At 36.3% G+C, this 22052-nt stretch overlaps 1 protein-coding gene across 1 annotated transcript in view; it reads left to right on the top strand.

The window, feature by feature from the left end:
• DZIP1 (DAZ interacting zinc finger protein 1) overlaps positions 1-20627 on the top strand; it is a 197446-nt gene extending 176819 nt beyond the window's left edge. The window contains exons 10-11 of the mRNA XM_089104600.1: positions 11364-11478; positions 20388-20627. Of these exons, the coding sequence (XP_088960726.1) occupies positions 11364-11478; positions 20388-20489 (217 nt within the window). The 3' untranslated portion in view covers positions 20490-20627. The remainder of the gene's footprint in view (positions 1-11363; positions 11479-20387) is intronic.
• The last annotated feature ends 1425 nt before the right edge of the window (positions 20628-22052 follow it).

Raw genomic sequence — 22052 nt, forward strand, 5'->3', positions numbered from 1 at the left:
GAGATTGGTTACACGAGATACAGCATGAGTGCCCATATTAAAAGATATGTTCGCTAACCAAATAAAAATGCAATAATTGGCGATAGAAGAATCTGCATTTTTATGATAACAGGAAACTTGAAAACGGTCGAACTTCAATCTTCTTTTAAAAATCAGGATCGAATTTTTCCATCGAGGTTTTTACGGTTTCAGGTAGGTCATGTTTGGTAGTTTAGGACCTAATAAGTAGTTTTCCTGGATCACGTTGCCTACAGAGCTTTTTTTGGGGATGAAAAGTGACAATTTTCACAATTTGTCAAAATTCTATGAAAATATCTCCGAAACTAAAAGCATTAGGACAAAATGCAAAACTTCCCTTTGTACCTGGTGACAAGAGGACAAGAATAAAAAAAAAATGGTATCCTAGCTCTTACCGTTAAGAATTTACAGATTTTTGAAGTTCTGCTTTTTCGCACAAGGGTTCAAAAACTTCGGGTGGCCGTCAGTTCTTCCGTCGTTATCGGATTGCCTCAATTTTTTTCTATCCAACCTCTCTTGGCTATGTAGATAATTGGATAAATAAGTGGAAAAAAATACCAACTTTTTGGATTTTTTTTCAAAAAACCTCGTTTTTTGCGAATTTTGAAACTTTGGAAATTTTTTCCCGAAAAACTAGCTTTCAAAAAAAAAAAAAAAAAATCCTGTGTGTACTATCAATGAAGAGAACAGCTGAGAATTTTTTCAGCTAAATTGGAATTTCATGCGCAGTCACGATTGGATGATTTGGCGGGGATTGACCCTAATAGGAAAAGATTTTTTTTTTATTCTTTGAAATATTTTAATATCATGCTCCAAATCCGCACTCAATTCTCCCCAAGAACATTTCGTCTTAATTGGGAAGTTTACCAACAACTAGGAGAAGCAATGTCATACAGGTCTACGTATGCATGTCTGTAAGAACAAGTGCTCCCAAATTTTGTTAAGACAGTGGAAACACGCTTCAATTTTAGACAATTAATGAGCCTAATCCCAAGTTTTAAGAAATACGGTCCGCTTTCTTAAGAGAAACATCATTTAATCTTTAATTGAGATCTTAATATCCCAGCAAAACCTAATTAAGATTTCACGTTCTTCCATTCAAGACTTAGTTTATTTTGTGTATTAATTACCATTTTGTTGGTTTTGGGTTTTAATGTTGCTTATTATTTTCAGTTGAAAATACTATTTCCTTACAAAAAACCAACAAAGAGAAAAATCTCTAAAAAAAAAAAAAAAAAAAAACAAACAAACGAGACTGTGGCCAGTGGAGAGCATTTAAATAGTTTTGATAATAATATTAAATTTACAGTTGAATTTGAGGATAATAATAAATTACCTTTTCTGGATATTTTATTAATTAAAAGGGATTTCCATTTACTTTTCTCGATTTACAGAAAACCTACGCACAATGATAGGTATTTAAATTTTCATTCTTGCCACCCTATGTCGGTGAAAAGGGGGTTGTAATTTCACTAGTGGATAGAGCCTTTAAAATCTGTTCCCAGGAATTTCTGGATTCAGAATTGTTATACTTGAGGGATATTTTATTTTGTAATAGTTATCCAATTAAGTTCATTGATAAAATAATTGAAAATAGACGGGCCAAACATAATAGTAGGGTTATTGAGGTTTCTCAGTCTTTAGATTTAGTTGTATCAAAAAGCTTCATTTCATTACCATATGTACCTGGTTTGGGGGAGAAACTTTCACGGGTTTTACGTAAATTTGGTATTGATACATGTTTCCAATCGCTGAGGCCAATGGGTAGTTTTTTTAGTTCTGGTAAGGATTTAACTCGGGGAAATTTAGTAAGTGGGGTGTATAAAATTCCGTGTTCTTGTGGGAAGTTCTATATTGGTAGGACTCACCAACAATTTGTTGAAAGGTTTATTGAACACCGTAATTCAATAGAAAAAACCCTACAATTAAGCAAGCCTCCAGAAACTTTCGTTTCAGCTTTAGCAGAGCATATTTGGCTTCAACCAGACCATTTTGTAAAATTTGATGAAGCCTTGGCTATTTCTAATGATAAGGGGTACACCCAATGGGCCAGGGAAGCCATAGAAATTAAAAAACATATGTTTGCTAACCTTTCCATAAATAGGGACACGGGTAATTTAAATATTGACCCAATTTATGATAACCTTCTAAAGAGTGAATCAATTGTCAATAAGGGAGTAAAGATTTTAAATAATCACCAGGGGACTATTTTACCTGTTAGACCAAAACGATTTGCTTCAGTAATAGCTAACAAAAGGATTATTTCGCAACTGAATAATTAAAGTAATTTACAGTTTTTTTATTTTTCCTCCGTTACTCTGGGGTCCTCACTGAGTTAAATATATTTTAGAAAATTTGCCCTACGTGGTGTTTTTTGGGCCGTGTGTACATTTTTGTTGTTTTTTTTTTTTTTTTGGTGGGTTGGTTTGTTTGTGTTTTGTTTTTCTTTTTTTTTTTCTTTTTTGTGTTTCTTTAGTGCTGAATAAGCCTTGTTTGTATAAAGGCGAAAAAAACCCGGTTTTTTTTTTATTTTTTTTTAATTTTATATCCACTGGCCACAGTCTCGTTTGTTTGTTTTTTTTTAGATATTTTTCTCTTTGTTGGTTTTTTGTCATGGCTGGCCGGTTCGGCTTAAGATCTTTCATTCGTCAATTGTACTATTTCCTTATTTAACTTATGGTCGTTTTTCAAATAATGCCGGTAAACCTGGTTCACCCTCCATGGAAATCTCCCTCCCCTCTCGGGAAACTGCTCCGTGGAAAGTTCCTCCCATATAAATACACCCCCTCCCTCCATAAAATTCCTTACAAACAATTCCATCCTCGCTGAAAATTCCCCCCGCCCCTCCGTAATATTTTTTGCAGAAGATTCAGCCTGAAAAATTTTCCTTGGCATACTTTCATTTGAAAAATACATTAAGTTCTAATCATTTTCCGATTGCTCTGAATATCCCCCCTTCCATTGAAATATTTTCCCGGAAATCTAAACGCGCTCAAGTTTTCCCCTGGACAATTCCCCTGGAATATCTATATATGCAAGATTAAGTAGGCAAAGAGAAACTAAGTCAAATAAAAAGAATTTTGTATAGGGATTCTGTCAAATTCTCCAAGCGTAAAACTTTCCCTGGAAAGTTCACCCAAAAGTTTCCCTCCATACTGAAAATTATACCCAAGGAAACCAACTTCAAGAACAAAATCTTCCCCCCCCCCAAAAAAAAAGTGTCTGTATACTTCCCAATAAACAATACTATACATAAACAATTGGCCAATTTTATAGCTTAAAGACCTATCCCCAACGGCTTGGGGGGGGGGGGTATGTTATCTCAAAAGCCCTAGTTTGAGGACTTTTCAACTATGCTCAACAAAATTGCTATCTCAAAATTTCAACACAACGATTTTTGGAAAAAAGGAGTGGGAGGGGGGCTAGTTTCCCTCTGTCTCTTTACTACTACTGCTACTAACAACTCACTGCAGCACCAAGCCGTCTGAGGCCAACACAGCTACGCACGCTCCTCCTCCATCCCAATCTATTCAAAGCATCCCTTTTAACACCCGCCCATGAAGTTCCCATTTCCTTTAAATATTTCTTTATGACGTTCTCCCACCCAAGACGAGGACGACCTGCTTTCCGTTTAGCCCTAGACGATTGGCCGAAAAGAACAATCTTCGGCAATCTGTCATCCTTCATCCGCACAACGTGCCCTAACCACCTCAACCTTTTATTTCATTATAGCCCTAGAGAGCAGTATTGAACCACATTTTTTGTATAGCCTATTGTTTGAAATATGGTAAGTCAGCCGGGTACCCAGAACAGACCTTAAGCAATTTCTCTGAAAAACATCTAACAAATCTTCATCCACTTTTTGGAGCGCCCATGCTTCAGAGCCATATTTGGCCACTGTCATCACTGTAGCTTCTAATATTCTAATCTTTGTTTGCAGACTTATCTTCCTATTCTTCCATACTTTTTTTAACTGTGAAAAAACACCCTGAGACTTGGCTATTCTACTTTTGACATCTTCACTGCTCCCACCATCTTTACTAATAATACTGCCAAGGTAATTGAAGCTGTCCCCCTGATCAATCTTTTTATTACCCAACTTCACCTTTTCATCTTCACTTATTCCGAGCCTTATTGACTTAGTCTTCTTAATATTAATTTTCAAACCTTTTCTAGCACCGTGAACTCGCAAAACCTCTATAACTTCATTCATTTTGCTCACACTTTCATATAGAATGCTTAAATCATCAGCATAATCTAAGTCTAGGAAACTTTTTCCTCCCCATTTGATTCCGTGGTCTCCCATTGCCTTTCCTGTGCTCCTTAAGACAAAGTCCATCAAAACAATCCCTATAAATGGGGAAAGAACACAACCCTGCTTAACTCCTGATTTAATACAAAACCAGCTGCTAACCTCATTTCCTACCTTAACCGCAGCAGTGTTATTCTCGTACATAGCACTAAACACTTTAATGTATTTGTCTGGTATACCATACAAGAATAATACCTTTGCTAAAGCTCTTCTATCAACAGAATTGAACGCTTGCTCATAATCTATAAAACTGAGGACCAGAGGTGTTTGAAAACTCAGGCACTTCTCAATTATTAACCTAAGAGTGAAAATTTGGTCGACTCATCCTCTACCTTTTCTAAAACCGCACTGTTCTTCTCTTAAAACTTTGTCTACGGCATCTCTCAGTCTAAAAAATATCCTATTACTAAGTAATTTACTTCCTACAGAGACCGGTCTAATGCCTCTATAATTACCACACTAATTTTTATCACCTTTCTTATAGAGAGGCTTAATTAAAGTTTTCCTAAAATCGCTAGGTACTTCCCTTTTTTCAAAAATCATATTCATTATCTTCAGTAATTTATTTCTAACCTCAGAGCCACCATATTTAAGAAACTTATTAAGAGCCCTATCAGTACCTAGGGCCTCATTATTCTTTAATCCTTTTAGCACCGTTATCAACTTCTCCTCTTAATAGAAATCCTCCACCTCATCCGATGCACAACGAACTCTTTAATTTTCCTCTGTATCTCTTCCTACAACTCTCCCTCGGTTAAGCAAATTCTTAAAATGTTCGGCCCATCTCTCTTTAGTTTTTTCCTTATCGCTAATTGTGGTACTGTTCATATCTTTAGATCGGCCAAGTCCGCATTGACTACTGCCTATCAACTTGTTAACATGCCAGTACAATATTTTACTATTATGCCGTCTAGCTGCATCTTCTAGATCCTCGGCAGTTTTATCCACGGCCTCCACTTCACACCTCCTTAGTTCATATTTGAATGCATTCTCCACTTTCTTTACATTCCTTTTGTTTTAATATGATCTATCACTAAGGTAATTCTTGTACAAGTCCTTTTTCCTTTCTATAAAACATAAAGCTTTTTCACTAAAATTCTTAGATGCAGTTCTAGCTTCCTTCCCTAAGACACCTTCAGTAAGTTCACAAATTATTTTTCTAAAATTATTCCAACTCTTCGGTCACTTAAAAAAAAACTCTTCGGTCATCCCTGAAAAAAAAAAAAAAAAATAAACACACATCCGTGATTTTTATTATGGGAAAAAATACAAAATTCCACATTTTGCATATAGAAGCTTGAAACTTCTGCAATAGTGTTTTTGGATAGGCTACGCATAATCATTATTATGAGTGATTTTCATTAAGATTTCCTTATTTTTAGGGGGGTTTTCTCCCCTTTTTTGAAAATGAGACAAATTTTCTTAGACTTGTAGCTTTTGATGGGTAATAACAAATTTAATAAATCTCGTATGTTTGGAATCAGCCTAATAAGCCGATCCTTTTGATATATCCATTGATGTCAAATTTTGTATTTTTAGTGTTTCGGTTATTATTCAGCCGCGTCGCTCTTTACTTACAGCTCGTTACCACGAACTGTTTGAACCCAGCTTCAAATTTCGCTGATTTGCAGTAACAGCTTAGGTTTCGTCTTGATTGGTTAAAATTATGTGAAAACAGGTAAATTTTGAATTTTCGGTGGAAATTATGATCTTTACTTAGGTTTAACTTTTCTTTAATGAAGTTACAGAGAGATAAACCTAGATATTGAACAAATGATTAAACAGTCACTTAGGAATTTATTTTATCTAAGACGCTAAAAACGCAAGTTTCAGAGAGAATTTAGACTTTAACGGCAGTGAGAAAAAATAAGCGTAATGAGATAATTTCGGTCATGGGATGACTTGTTTATCAGAAGAAGTGCTGACGTGTGCGTTAGGACCAAACTGGACTTTTTTTTCTAAGCAACAGAGGGCCGTACAAAATTCCTCGTAGACACTTCCAAAGAGTAGAAAGTATTAAGGTAAAGAGCAGCTGATCTTCAAGGTTTTGGTTTCTTATGGAATAAGATAAATTTACTCTCAAGTCGTTAATTTCATCCTCATTCGCGGAAATGGAAGAGTTAGCCCAGCTAATTTCCCAATATTTTGGAAAAATCTGTTAATTAGGCGAGAATTTTTAATATGGTACCTAAAAATGTAAAAAAAGGATTTAAGGCAACATTTCAGACTTTATAACGTGGAAAAAGATGCAAGACAAAACTGAAAAAGATAAAACGCTTCAACAGTAATTTTTAAAAGAAGCAAGTACAGTTTTTTTTTCTACAAATTTTCTAAATACCCACTTGAAATTTACGAAATTTTATCTGTCTTAACATTCCAAATTGTAAGAGAGTGTCACTAACACATGGTAGTCAATCTTTGCTGTCGTCCGGAGGAAACAAGGATGTATTTAGGTAGGTTTTAAGGAGCGCCGGCGGCACCCTTTGAAATCCTAAGGTTTCCGAAATTTATTGGTTTAAATATGTAAGGTTTCCGAATACAATTAGCCATGGCTTATTGAGTACAAAGGTATAAGTACTTGTCATTCAAATTGTCAAATTAGATTTTTGCTATATTTATTTAGCCCCCTCCCAAAAAATTCTTCCCCCAAATACATCCAATCAAAATTTTGAGATAGCCATTTTGTTCAGCGTAGTTGATTTCCAGATAGAAAATATGTTTTTGAGGAGGACACTCCCCCAAAACCCTCAGAGCAAGGGTGTTAAGTTATGCTCTGGGAGAATATAAGGTTTATAGAAGGTGTTGTCGTAGAAACTTAAAAACAGGCTGATTCGATTGGAAATTCAAAGGGCTAGTATCCTTTTTAATATTCGAAAGTGATTGGAGGGCAACCAGCCCCCCCCCCCTCGACGCCCATCATTCCCCCAAATACATCCAATCAAAATTTTGAGATAGCCATTTTGTTCAGCGTAGTTGATTTCCAGATAGAAAATATATTTTTAAGGAGGACACTCCCCCAAAACCCTCAGGGCAAGGGTTTTAAGTTATGCCCTGGTGGCATATAAGGTTTTTATAGAAGGCGTTGTCGTAGAAACTTAAAAAAATGCTCATTCGATTGGAAATTCAAAGAGCCAGAGCGCTTTTTAATAGTCAAAAGTGATTGGAGGGCAGCTAGCCCCCCCACGCCTATCATTCCCCCAAACAAATCCAATCAAAATAGCCATTTTGTTCAGCGTAGTTGATTTCCAGATAGAAAATATATTTTTGAGGAGGACACTCTCCCACAACCCTCAGGGAAAGGGTTTTAAGTTATGCCCTGGGGCATATAAGGTTTTTATAGAAGGCGTTGTCGTAGAAACTTCAAAACATGCTCATTCGATTGGAAATTCAAAGGGCTAGTAGCCTTTTTTAATGGTCGAAAGTGATTGGAGGGCAACTAGCCCCCCCACGCCCATCATTCCCCAAAACACATCAAAATTTTGAGATAGCCATTTTGTTCAGCGTAATTTATTTCCAGATAGAAAATATGTTTTTGACGAGGACACTTCCTCAAAACTCTCAGGGCAAGGTTTTTAAGTTATGCCCCGGGGGCATATAAGGTTTTTATAGAAGGCTTTGTCGTAGAAACTTCAAAATATACTCATTTGATTGGAAATTCAAAGAGCTAGTGCCCTTTTTAATAGTCAAAAGTGATTGGAGGGCAACTAGCCCCCCCCCCCACGCCAATCATTTCCCCAAACACATCCAATCAAAATTTAGAGATGGCCATTTTGTTCAGCGTAGGTGATTTCCAGATAGAAAATATGTTTTTGAGGAGGACATTCCCCCACAGCCCTCAGGGCAAGGGTTTTAAGTTATGCTCAGGGGACATATAAAGTTTTTAAAGAAGGCGTTGTCGTAGAAACTTCAAAAAAAGCTCATTCGATTGGAAATTCAAAAATCTATTGCCCTTTTTAATAGTCAAAAGTAATTGGAGGGCAACTAGCGCCCCCCCCCACGCCAATCATTTTCCCAAACCCATCCAATCAAAATTTTGAGATAGCCATATTGTTCAGCGTAGTAGATTTCAAGATAGAAAAAATGTTTTTAAGGAGGGCACTCCCCCACAGCCCTCAGGGCAAGGGTTTTAAGTTATGCCCTGGGGTCATATAAGGTTTTTAAAGAAGGCGTTTTCGTAGAAACTTCAATGAAAAGCTCATTCGGCGATTGGAAATTCAAAGGGCTAGTGTCATTTTTAATAGTCGAAAGTGTTTAGAGAGCAACTAGCCCCCCCCCCCCACACACCCATCATTGCCCCAAACATATCAAAAGTTTTGAGATACCCATTTTGTTCAGTGTAGTTGATTTCAAAATAGAAAACATATTTTTGAGGAGGACACTCCCCCACAACCCTCAGGGCAAGGATTATAAGTTATACCCTGGCGGCATATAAGGTTTTTATCTTTGTCGAAATCTTTGTCGGTATAAAATCTTTATCGTAGAAACTTGAAAAATGGCTCATTCGATTTGAAATTCAAAGGGCTAGTGCACTTTTTAATAGTCGAAAGTGATTTGAGGGCAACTAACCCCCCCCCCCCCTCACGCCAACCTTTTCCCAAAACAGATCCAATCAAAATTTTTAGATAGCCATTTTATACAACGTGGTTTAAAGTTTTTGAAATTAGGTATTTAAGGATGACAACCTCTCCCCCACAGCCCTCAGGGCAAGGGCTGTAAGTTGTGCCCTGGGGGCATATAAAGTTTTTATTGAAAGCGTTGTCGTAGAAACTTCAAAGGGGCTCTTTCATTTCGAAATTGAACGGGTTATTGGCTTTTTTAATAGTTGAAAGTGATCGGATAGCGGCTAACGCCCCTCTCACGCCCACCATTTCCCAAACACATCCAATCGAAATTTTGAGATATCCATTTTGTTCAACGTAGTTGAAAGTTCTGGAAATTAGGTCTTTTAGGATGATAACCCCCTCAGAGCCCCCAGTGCAGAAAGTTCTGTAGAGTAGATCTTTGAGAATGACAACCCCCCCCCCCGAAGCACTCAGGGCAAGGGTTGTAAGTTAGGCCCTGGGGGCTTATAAAATTTTATTGATAGTTTTGTCGTAGAAACTTCAAAAGGGCTCATTTGCTTGGAAATTGAAAGGGCTAGGGCTATTTTTAATAGTTGAAAGTGATTGGAGAGCGACTACTGCCCCTTTCATGCCCACCATTTCCCCAAACACATCCGATAAAAATTTTGAGATAGCCATGTTGTTTAACGTAGTTGAAAGTTCCGGAAATTCGGTCTTAGAGGATGACAACCGCCCTAACAGACCCTAGGATAAGGGTTGTAATTTATGCCCTGGGGGCATATAAGGTGTTTATAGAAAGGGTTGTCGTTTCCAAAAGGGCTTATTCGATTGGAAATCGAAAGGCCTAGTGATTGGAAGGTTTGACATTTTTATAGTAAAGATCGATGCGGGTATAATATATTATTTTTTGTTGTTATTGTTGTTTAGACCAGGGCACTTCGTATTGAGGGAGTTGTCGTGGGAACTTCGAAAAGGGTTTATTCGATTGAAAATAGAAAGGGTTGATGCCCTTTTTAATAGTCGAATGTGATTTGAGGGCCACTAATCCCCCTTCCACTCCCACCCTCCCACGCCAACCCTCCCATTTCTGCTCTTAAAATTTAACCAAATAACAATAGGATAAGTGTATCCAAGCTATAGAAGAAAGTAAACAGATTTTTTTGCGAATGGTATCAAGTTTTCCATTTCGGGTCAACTAGAGGAGGTATGAAACTAAATTAAACAGTGCTATTCGAGTCCAGATTTTAAAAAGGGAGTATCTTGTTAAAAATTATTGAAAATTATTCTCCAGCTTACAAATAGCAGGCAAAACTATAAAGTCTTAAAAAACGAAAAGATTTAAAGTATTATTTTCTTTTCCCCTGAAAAGGCTATATCAATATAAAACGAACAGAAATTCAATAAAAAAACTTTTTCCACAAAACAAGTTTTTCAAAAAAAGTAAAGAACTCCATTAAACAAAAAACGAACAAAAATAAAATCAAATAATCTACCAGGCGTGAAACTACCCCAAATCAGCATTGATAACTAAATGAAACCCAAAACGAACAGAAATTACAATAATTAACCGAACAAAATTTGCAATTCACTGAAAAAATACAAATAAATATGCATTGTCAGTTTAATATGCATATACTGATATTTTGCAATCAAAATGTTAATCTTATTTTTTTTATTAAAGTTATAAAAGTAAAAAACATTTATATTTTTTCAGTAAAATGCAAATTATGTTCTGGCCTACGGAAGGCATAGGGGTTTTGAGTCCAACCTATGTTAATTTCTGCTTGTTTTGGGTTTGACTCAGTTAGTTATTGTAATTTCTGTTCGTTTTGGGTTTCATTTCTTTATCGACGCTGATTTGTGGTATTTTCACGCCTGGTAGATAATTTGATTTTATTTTTGCTCATTTTTTGTTTTATGGAGTTCTCTACTTTTTTTTGAAAAACTTATTTTGTGGGAAAAGTTTCTTTTAATTAATTTGGGACAAAAAAGGCCTTAAACAATGTGATATGAACTAACCCCAAATTCTTCCTGCAAATTTCAATCTAATCAGAACCATCCAAGACGTTTTCTAGCGTTGTGATGATTTTAAGCTAAGCCTCAATTATTTCTGATATTTCTCTTTTCTTTTAATTTTAAATTTGAAATTCTGTCTGAGGAAAAATGTCAGAAAATTGCATTGAAAACGATTATCCACAGTCTGCTTTTACAAGTCCATATTCTTGCCCAAGCCCAGCTGAAGCCTGTATACTCGAGGCCTTGGTTTTTGCTATAGCTATTACCAGATTGATCTTAAAATGCAGCTTGACAGACAATTTTTTGACCCACCAGAGCCTTATCCGGCAGAGATTCTGACCGAAGAATGTCAATCAAGAAAATGCCTAAGTTCACAGAATGTTTTTTGTTGGCATCAAGATAATTTGGCAGAATGTAAAAAATGTGCCTTAAAGACTTTTTATTATTATTTTTAGTGATAAAAGTGAAGATGAAGGTGATATTGCAAATGTAACCGCTGGAAGCTATGTACAGGAAAAGGTAGAAATTCAGTCCCGAATTGAAGAGCTTACACGGTCAATTGAAGACCAGGTATATGATCTTTAGTAGTTTTTTTGCTATATATGTGCGTCTTCAGTATACTAAATTATATGTTTAAGATATGATTGTAATTGATTAAAAAAAACTTCCCGAAAAAGAAGTTTCTCAAAGAAAAGTAAAGGGCCATATTAAACTTAACGCCTGCAGAAATAAATTCGCATAATAATTCAAACTCGAGACGACCAAAAAATGCAATTAAAGAATAAATGAAATCCAAAACGAACGGAAATTAGATAAAAAAAAAATCAAAGCCAAAAAACATACAACAGATGCCAATATAAATGAATAGATAAATCTTAAAAAAGTAAAACTAAAATTGAATATACAAATCAAACTTAAAACGAACCAAAACCACTACAAACAAAAGTTTTGCTACTGCCCCTTTCCCTTTATCCTAACAGTAAAAATATAAAGGCTACTATGTCATTTGTGTTTTATTAAAGTCTTTAACAGTCCTTGGAAAGAACTAATGAAATTGAACTGAATATTTGATATACAATGATATTAATTGGTGAAATCCCAGCAATTCAAGATTTTAAGAGCAGAAGAAAATATTTGTAACATATTTCGTTTTCAGTAAAACTCAAATGACACAGTTGGCTTTAGACTTTTACTCTTTTTGCTATCTAAAATTGCTAATGAAATTTACAATAAAAGAATATGCGTCAAATACAGATAAGAAAAATGGCAAAACAGGCAAAAAATAAAAGTTCCCGATTTTATCTGTGAAACTGGACAAGAAAACATATTTGAATTTGTTTTTGCAAATATGCTTTTTTAAGCATTTAATTTGAGAGTTATTCGTGACGTGAAGAATACCTGCTTTGCTGTCTTGCTTCACTCCTATATTACAGGATAAAAAAGATTAAGATGAAAAAATTATCATCACTGGCTGATGAAAACCTGAAACTCGGAAGTGAAACCTTAGCTAAGAATCTGTGTTTTATTACATTAATTAAAAAAAAAATTATTTTTTTCAAAAAAAAGTAAAGAGCTCAATTAAGCCAAAAATGAGCAAAAATAGAGTCAAATAATCTTTCAAGCGTAAATATACCACAAATCACTATCAATGAATAAGTGAAACTCAAAACGAATTACAGTAAACAGCCGAGTCAAACTCAAAACAAGCAGAAATTTTCATGAGTGGGGCTGATACCCACATGTCTTCTCAAGACCAGAACATAATTTGCGCTTTACTGAAAAAAAAATTTAGCAGGAATTGTCAGTTTAATTGACATATACTGATGTTTATTCCTTAAAGTTTTGATAATTTTTTATTTACGAAAGTAAAAAGAGAAAATATTTTAAACGTGTTTTGTTTTAGGCAGCATTATTCATTTAGGCAGCGCTATTGCGCTGCCTATGAAACTTCTTAAAGGGTTTGCAGACATTAGCTTTGAAACCTATTTGAGTTAAGGATCTTTATTCATATAAATCAAAGAAGCACTTGGCAGAAAAAACGTAAAGAAGCCAAATCGTGGGGCTTGAATTGGAGACTCGAAAAATGCAACAATATGCATAACACACAACATTATAAAGATATTGACCCAAACCTAAAGTAAAAACTTATTCAAATAAAAAAAGTCATTATAATATTAATAATAAAAAACCAACAAAGAGAAAAATCTCTAAAAAAAAAAAAAAAAAAACCCAAAAACAAAAAAAAAATAAAACAAACGAGACTGTGGCCAGTGGAGAGAAAAGAAAAACAACAGAAACAAAACAACGCGGATATTTCGCCTGTATACAAACAAGGCGTATTCAGAACGAAAGACACAAAAAAAAAACAAGATAAAACTAAAAACCAATAAAAGCACCACCAAAAAAAAAAAAAAAAAAATGTACAATGGGCACAAACTAATCCACGTAGGGAAAAGATGCTAATATAGAGTTACTTCAGTGAGGACACCAGAGTAACACCAGAGTTACTCTGGTGTCCTCACTGAAGTAACTATATATTAGCATCTTTTCCCTACGGGGAGTCGTTTGCGCCGCGTGGACTTTTTTCTTTTTTTTTTTTTGGTGGTGGTTTTATTGGTTTTTAGTTTTATCTTGTTTTTTTTTGTGTCTTTCGTGCTGAAGACGCCTTGTTTGTATACAGGCGAAATATCCGCGTTGTTTTGTTTCTGTTGTTTTTCTTTTCTCTCCACTAGCCACAGTCTCGTTTGTTTGTTTTTTGTTTTTTTTATATATTTTTCTCTTTTTTGGTTTTTTGTCATTGCTTGCCAGTTCGGCTTAAGATATTTCATTCGTTAATATTAATAATGTAGCCCAGGGTTGACACCCCTAGTGATTTATCAGTATTTCTAGTGATTTTTTACATTGCCTAAATAAAAAATCCTTAAATCAAGGCATAAATCACTAGGCAATTGAAGTAAATCACTGATCAAACAAAAATTACTAAAATCTAGTGATTTTTCTCTCACAGAGTGGCAACCCTGGTGTAACCAAAATCACATAAGCTGATCGTATTATTAGGGCCGTTTTTCACTCATCAGTGTGCTAAGATCTTACATCTTTTGTCAGAAAACGCTTAAAAGTGAAATCTTTGAACTAAGATCTTAGATCTTTTGTCGTTTTTATGCAAACATATGGCAAAATATAGGATAGTTGAGTTGTTGGAAGAGCAATGCAGGTAAAGTAACCTGTTATTACAGAAATAGCAAGTATTTCCGGGGTTTTGTTGACAGATCACTACCAACACAAAAGGAGACACAATGACTTTAGAAAGCATCTGTTCTTGTGCCTTTTATAGTTTGTTGGGCTTGAAATGGTACTGAAGCTTAAGACTCCTCGTAGCAAAAAGCTGCCCGAGGAAAGCATATACTAGATGAACGTAGCGACTTTTGAATCAGTTCAGAACCCCCTATGGAATCCCTGAAAGTCAATAGTTGATATTCTTGGCCATTCTTAAGACATTAAAGATATGCCCTTTTCATAATATGGAGGGACGTAGTGTCATTTGGGTTAGTTCTTCAAGCCTCTAAATGTTCCCTGAAATTTTTAACTTGATACCTATAGGCGTTCCTGAGATATTGCAAGTGCAACCTTTTTACATCCTGGATGAACATAGAGTCTTTTGATTGAGTTCAAAATTCCCCAAAAGTTTCTACTTCATACCCTTAGACATTCCTAAGACATTAAAAGTACGTCCTCTTGATAACATCAGTGCATATAATGTCTTTTGACTTAGATCAGCATGCTCTAATACATTCCCCGAAAGTTCCAACATGATTCCCTTGGACACTTCTGAGGTATTGCATATGCGCCGTTTTGACACCCTTAATCCACAAATTCCCTTTTGGTTTGATTCGGCATTCCCTGAAAGTTTCACCTCAACACCCTTAGCTGTTCTTTAAATATCAGTGATACGCCCTTTTGATAACCAGGGATGCACATAGTGTCTTTTGATTTAGCTATACATCTCCCTAAACATTCTATGAAAGTTTCAATGTAATACCCATAGCTATTTCTGAGATATTTCAGATACGACCTTGTGGCACCCAGGTTGCAAACAGTGTCTTTTGGTCTAGTTCAACATCACCTTCAACTTTCCGAGAAAATTTTACCTCAATGCCATTAAAACGCTCTTGACATAATTCAGCTATTGGAAGATATGAATAATGAGTTGTTGGAAGAGCAATGCAGGTAAAGTAACCTGTTATTACAGAAATAGCAAGTATTTGCTGGGTTTTGTTGACAGATAACTACCAACACAAAAGGAGACACAATGACTTTAGGAAGCATCTGTTCTTGTGCCTTTTATAGTTTGTTGGGCTTGAAATGGTACTGAAGCTTAAGACTCCGCGTAGCAAAAAGCTGCCCGAGGAAAGCATATCCTAGATGAACGTAGCGACTTTTGAATCAGTTCAGAACCCCCTATTGAATCCCTGAAAGTCAATAGTTGATATTCTTGGCCATTCTTAAGACATTAAAGATATGCCCTTTTCATAATATGGAGGGACGTAGTGTCATTTGGGTTAGTTCTTCATGCCTCTAAATGTTAACTGAAATTTTTAACTTGATACCCATAGGCGTTCCTGAGATATTGCAAGTGCAACCTTTTGACATCCTGGATGAACATAGAGTCTTTTGATTTAGTTCAAAATTCCCCAAAAGTTTCTACTTCATACCCTTAGACACTCCTAAGACATTAAAAGTACGTCCTGTTGATAACATCAGTGCATATAATGTCTTTTGACTTAGATCAATATGCTCTAATACATTCCCTGAAAGTTCCAACATGATTCCCTTGGACACTTCTGAGGTATTGCATATGCGCCGTTTTGACACCCTTAATCCACATATTCCCTTTTGGTTTGATTCAGCATTCCCTGAAAGTTTCACCTCAACACCCTTAGCTGTTCTTTAAATATCAGTGATACGCCCTTTTGATAACCAGGGATGTACATAGTGTCTTTTGATTTAGCTATACATCTCCCTAAACATTCTCTGAAAGTTTCAATGTAATTCCCTTAGCTATTTCTGAGATATTTCAGATACGACCTTGTGGCACCCAGGTTGCAAACAGTGTCTTTTGGTCTAGTTCAACATCACCTTCAACTTTCCGAGAAAATTTTACCTCAATGCCATTAAAACGCTCCTGACATAATTCAGCTATTGGAAGATATGAATAATGAGTTGTTGGAAGAGCAATGCAGGTAAAGTAACCTGTTATTACAGAAATACCAAGTATTTGCTGGGTTTTGTTGACAGATAACTACCAACACAAAAGGAGACACAATGACTTTAGGAAGTCTCTGTTCTTGTGCCTTTTATAGTTTGTTGGGCTTGAAACGGTACTGAAGCTTAAGACTCCTCGTAGCAAAAAGCTGCCCGAGGAAAGCATATCCTAGATGAACGTAGCGACTTTTGAATCAGTTCAGAGCCCCCTATGGAATCCCTGAAAGTCAATAGTTGATATTCTTGGCCATTCTTAAGACATTAAAGATATGCCCTTTTAATAATATGGAGGGACGTAGTGTCATTTGGGTTAGTTCTTCATGCCTCTAAATGTTCCCTGAAATTTTTAACTTGATACCCATAGGCGTTCCTGAGATATTGCAAGTGCAACCTTTTGACATCCTGGATGAACATAGAGTCTTTTGATTTAGTTCAAAATTCCCCAAAAGTTTCTACTTCATACCCTTAGACACTCCTAAGACATTAAAAGTACGTCCTGTTGATAACATCAGTGCATATAATGTCTTTTGACTTAGATCAACATGCCCTAATACATTCCCTGAAAGTTCCAACGTGATTCCCTTGGACACTTCTGAGGTATTGCATATGCGCCGTTTTGACACCCTTAATCCACATATTCCCTTTTGGTTTGATTCAGCATTCCCTGAAAGGTTCACCTCAACACCCTTAGCTGTTCTTTAAATACAAGTGATACGCCCTTTTGATAACCAGAGATGTACATAGTGTCTTTTGATTTAACTATACATCTCCCTAAATATTCTCTGAAAGTTTCAATGTAATTCCCTTAGCTATTTCTGAGATATTTCAGATACGACCTTGTGGCACCCAGGTTGTAAACAGTGTCTTTTGGTCTAGTTCAACATCACCTTCAACTTTCCGAGAAAATTTTACCTCAATGCCATTAAAACGCTCCTGACATAATTCAGAAATACATATAATTCAGGAATAATTCAGGAATACATCATAATTCACATAATTCAGGAATACATATACCTAGTAAAAACGCTTTAAACAAGTAAAAACAAAGTGAAAACACTTTAAATATATTTTGTTTTCAGTAAAGTGCAAATTATGTTCTGGTCTTGAGGAGGCATGGGGGTTGTCAGCCCTACTCAAATTAATTTTTGTTCATTTTGAGTTTGACTCGGTTACTGTAGGTTATTGGATGATTTAAATAGACAAACTAAGTTTAAAATGTTTTAACTTTTTAAAGTTTAATAATAAAATTTATTAACACTTTAAGGGATATATATCAGTATATGTACGCTAAACTTACAACCAACAGCCATTTTTTTCAGCAAAGTGCAAGTTATGTTCTGGTCTTGAGAAGGTATGGGGGTTGGTATGGGAAGGTATGGGAAATTATGTCCCCAAGACACAATTTTCAGATCTTTCAACTATGGTGAACAAAATGGCTATCTCAAAATTTTGATTAGATATGTTTTATGAACTGATAGACGTAGGGGGGGGGGGGCTTCTTGCTCTCCAGTCACTTTTCATTAATAGAAAGGGCACTTGCCCTTTCAATTTCCAATCGAATGAGCCTTTTCGAAGTTTCTACGACAACTAATGGCGATATAAAAATTTCTATCACTTACATTTCGTGAAAATAGGAGGGGTGGGGGGAAGGGGTATTCACCCTCTAATCACTCTGAATCTCATGAAAGGCACTAGAAATTCTGATTACCACTTAAATAATCCGAAAAGGGCAATAGCTTACAGCCCTTGCCCTGAGGGCTCGGGGGGGGGGGGGTTCATCCTTAAAAATATAATTTCCGGACCTTTCAATTACGTTAAACAAAAAGTTATCTAAAAAGTTTGATTGGATGTGTTCGGGGAAATGGTGGGAGTGGTAGGGTGGTTAGTCGCCCTCCAATAACTTTCGACTATTAAAAAGGGCACTGGCCCTTTCAATTTCAAACCGAATGAGCTGTTTTCGAAGTTTCTAAGACAACAAATGGCCATATCAAAATTTCAATTAGATGCATTTCTGGAAAATACGAGGTGTGTGTGTGGGGGGGGGGTTATCAACCCTTTGATCATTATGAATCTTAAAATGGGCAATAAAACTTAAAAATACCAATCCAACAAGCCCTCTCCGAAGTTTGTACGATCACCCTTTCTATATATACCTTATATACCCCCAGGGCATAACTTGCAACCCTTGCCCTGAGGGCTGCGGGGGGGTTTTGTCATCCTCAAAGACATAATTACCAAACTTTTCAATTACGTTGAACAAAATGGCTATTTCAAAATTTTGATTAGAGGGATCTGGGGAAAAGGTGGGAGGGGCGTTAGTTGCCCTCCAATCTCTTTCGACTATTAAAAAGGGCACTGGCCCATTCGATATTAAATCTTATGAGCTGTTTTCGAAGTTTCTACAACAACAAATGAGCATCTCAAAATTTCTATCAGATGCATTTCGGGAAAATAAGTGGAAAAACATCCATTTACCAATCTAATGAGCCCCTTGCGGATTTTATACGATCACCTTTCTAAATGCACCTTATATGCCCCCAAGGTATAGCTTACAACCCTTGCCCTGAGGGCTGTGGCGGCGGGTTGTCATCCTCAAAGATATAATTTCCGGACTTTTCAATTCCGTTGAACAAAATGGTTATATTAAATATTTGATTGAATGTGTTTGGGGAAATGTTGGGCGTGTGAGGGGGTTTAATTGCCCTCCAATCACTTTTGGCTATTAAAAAGGGCACTGGCTCTTTCAATTTCCAACCGATTGAGCTGTTTTCGAAGTTTATACGACAACAAATGGCCATCTCAAAATTTCTATTAGATGCATTTCGTAAAAACACTAAGTGTGTGTGTGTGTGTGGGGGGGGGTATCCACCCTCCGATCACTCTGAATCTTAAAAAGGGCCGTAGAACTTCCGATTACCGATCCAATGAGCCCCTCCGAAGTTTATACGATCACCCTTTCTATAAATACCCTATATGCCCCCAGTGCATAACTTGCAACCCTCGTCTTGAGGGCTCTGGGGGCGGGTGGGGGTTGTAATCATAAAAGATGTAATATCCGGACTTTTCAATTACGTTGAACAGAATGGCTGTCGCAAAATTTTGATTGGATGTTTTTGGGGAATTGGTGGGCGTGAGGGGGGGGGGGGTTAGTTGCCCTCCAATCCCTTTCGACTATTAAAAAAGGCACTAGACCTTTCAATTTCTATTCAAATGAGCTCTCTTCGAAGTTTCTAAGACAACAAATGGAAGTACTAGCCCTTTCAATTTCCAGTCGAATGAGCTCTTTCGAGTTTCTATGACAAAAAATGGCCATCTCAAATTTTCTATTAGATACATTTTGGGAAAATACGAGGTGTGTTTTTCTGTGTGTGGGGGGAGGGGGTGGGCTATTGACTATTAAAAAGGGCTCGAGCCCCTTCAATTTCCAATTGAATGAGTCATTTTCGAAGTTTCTACGACAACTCCTTGGATACTAAGTGCCCTGGTATAAAAAAAAAACAAAATAAATAAACCAATAATACATTGAGCCCACATCGCTTTTTACTTAGGCAGCGCTATTGCGCTGCTTATGATAAATTGAATTTGTGAACAACGAGTAAATTGCATAATTTAGACATTTGTCTTGTTCCAAGACAAGGGTGCCTCTGGGCCTCTGGGACGACAACACCCCCACATCCTCTAAGACTCTTGGAGGATGTGGGGGTGATGTTGTCCCAGAGGCATAGTTATTGGATATTTCAACTATTTTTGAACAAAGGTTATCTCAAAGTTTTGATTCTTGTGGAGGGAGAGGATCATCTAAAGAAGAGATGAAGATGATCATCTCTAAAGAAGACAGGATCATCTCTCCAATAACTTTTGACACTTAACAAGGGCATTATAACTTTCAATTTCGAATCGAATCAGCCACCTCCGAAGTTTCTACAACAATTTCTTTCATACGAAGTGGCCTGGGGAAAAGAAAAAAATGCATAGAGCTCACTTTGCTTCTTACTTAGGTAGTGCTACTGCGCTACCTACGATATTTAAGGATAATAAGAAAGCCGTAAAACAGTCACGTGGAAATTTGGGTTCCAAGAAGCTTGTCCTACAGGCACGTAAAGAGATGCCTGCTTGTCCCGACGCCTTGAAAATAAAACATCTAGGATATTGTTGAGTCAGGGTATATTGTCTGTTTATACTTAAATGTCTTCTCATGCTAATACTTTTTTTTATAGTTAAGCTCAATACCAAAATATGTTACAAGCAGATCAATAGAAACCAAAAGAAGAAAGAAAGAAAATGGACCAAGAATGTATGATAACGCGAGTGACTCGTGACCATTTTTATAATAAGTGTATTTTTCATAAATGGAGGTTTTCTTTTCTTATGTTCTTGTATAATTTGTATAATGTTTTTCTGTTTTTTTACGACTACTTTTGTTTCCTTTTCTCATCTTTTCATTTTCTTTTTTCATTTCATTTTTTGTCATCTCTCAGGCTTTTAATGTACAAAACCAGTGGTTGGAGAATATCCACACATTATTTTTTTGAATACAGTTTTTTTTTTAATTCAAACACAAGTTTTTGCGACCTTTTAAGTTGCAATAAGATTCACCACAGGAAACCAATTATATGTCGTAAGGTAACAATGTTGGCCCATATACGGCAAAAATGCTATCAAGAAGTATTCTGAGAGTGTCAATCAGTTTCACTGGCCACGCTGCTAATGGTTCAATGACTAATATGCCCCTATACCTATTTTTAGTTCACAAGAAAATAATACTTATTATAAACAGTATTGCTGTATACTTATCCACCAATGCTAACAGCTGTAGAGCATTACATTGCTTTTCACTAGCTATTGGTAGAAAGGTTTCGTAGATCTTTTTTGCCGGGAAAATGGTCTACTTAAAGCTTAAGTGTTGATGGGTGTATGTGTGTGTGTCGGGGGGTATCTCCAAAGATTCTTAAATGTAGGTCCCACGCCCCAACATATAATAAGAACTCAGCTGAAACTCCTTTCCACAACCTAGGGTTAGGGAATAACCAGAAGAGGGCTAGAAAATATCTCACTTTCATTCACCAGATTGTGACACACCAAAAAGTTGAATTTGAACTCAAAATTCTAACTGCTATATGAACAAAAATATAACCACAAAACAATTAAACTCGCCTCTTTCACGGGCCAATGATACGCCTACCAATCCGGGAAGAGGTACAGTGAATGATCAAATATTAACCACATTTATCAATTCATATGCTTTGAATATCAGGCTTTGGCATTGTGAATTGATTAAAGCAAAGCTGAGCTATCTTTACAATATGACCCAAAGAAAAATGAACACCTTTAAAGTGCGGCTGAAAGCACTTTATATATAGCAAAAAAAGTTTTTTTATGATAATTAAGGCCAGGGGTCCAACACCTTCGACTTAAAATAAATGGACACTATAATGCCCCAATGGTCAGAATCTTCAAGGATAAGAAGAAAGCACAAACTAAAAAAAAAACCTCAAATAAAAAACTGTCTAGTTTTTCATCTCTTGCCGATGTCCATACTGCACCCACAGAACAGCTTGGCCACAGGGTCCCCTGCCATTTAGCACGTTTCCAGTATAGACCAATCGGGATAAAGGACTGTATAGCTATTACAACCAGGTTTGGAATTTTGAAGAAGGGAATCTTCATTATTAGTGATGGTTTTGTCAAGCTTTGCCTGAGGCTAAAATCATATACCCAACAGCCTACCAGCAAAACGAAAACACCAACCTCCATCGCTGGAAAGAAATCAACATCTGAGTTAAAACAAAACTTTCCCCTTAGAATAGTTCAAATTTAGTTGAAGCAAAAAATAAAAGTGTTGCAGGAATGAATGGGATACAAGGGAATTGTGTGGGAATCTC

The sequence above is a fragment of the Artemia sp. Qi Xiang Cuo genome, chromosome 18 (genome assembly GCF_049724085.1).
Source record: "Artemia sp. Qi Xiang Cuo chromosome 18, ASM4972408v1, whole genome shotgun sequence".
NCBI classification, from domain to species: domain Eukaryota; kingdom Metazoa; phylum Arthropoda; class Branchiopoda; order Anostraca; family Artemiidae; genus Artemia; species Artemia sp. Qi Xiang Cuo.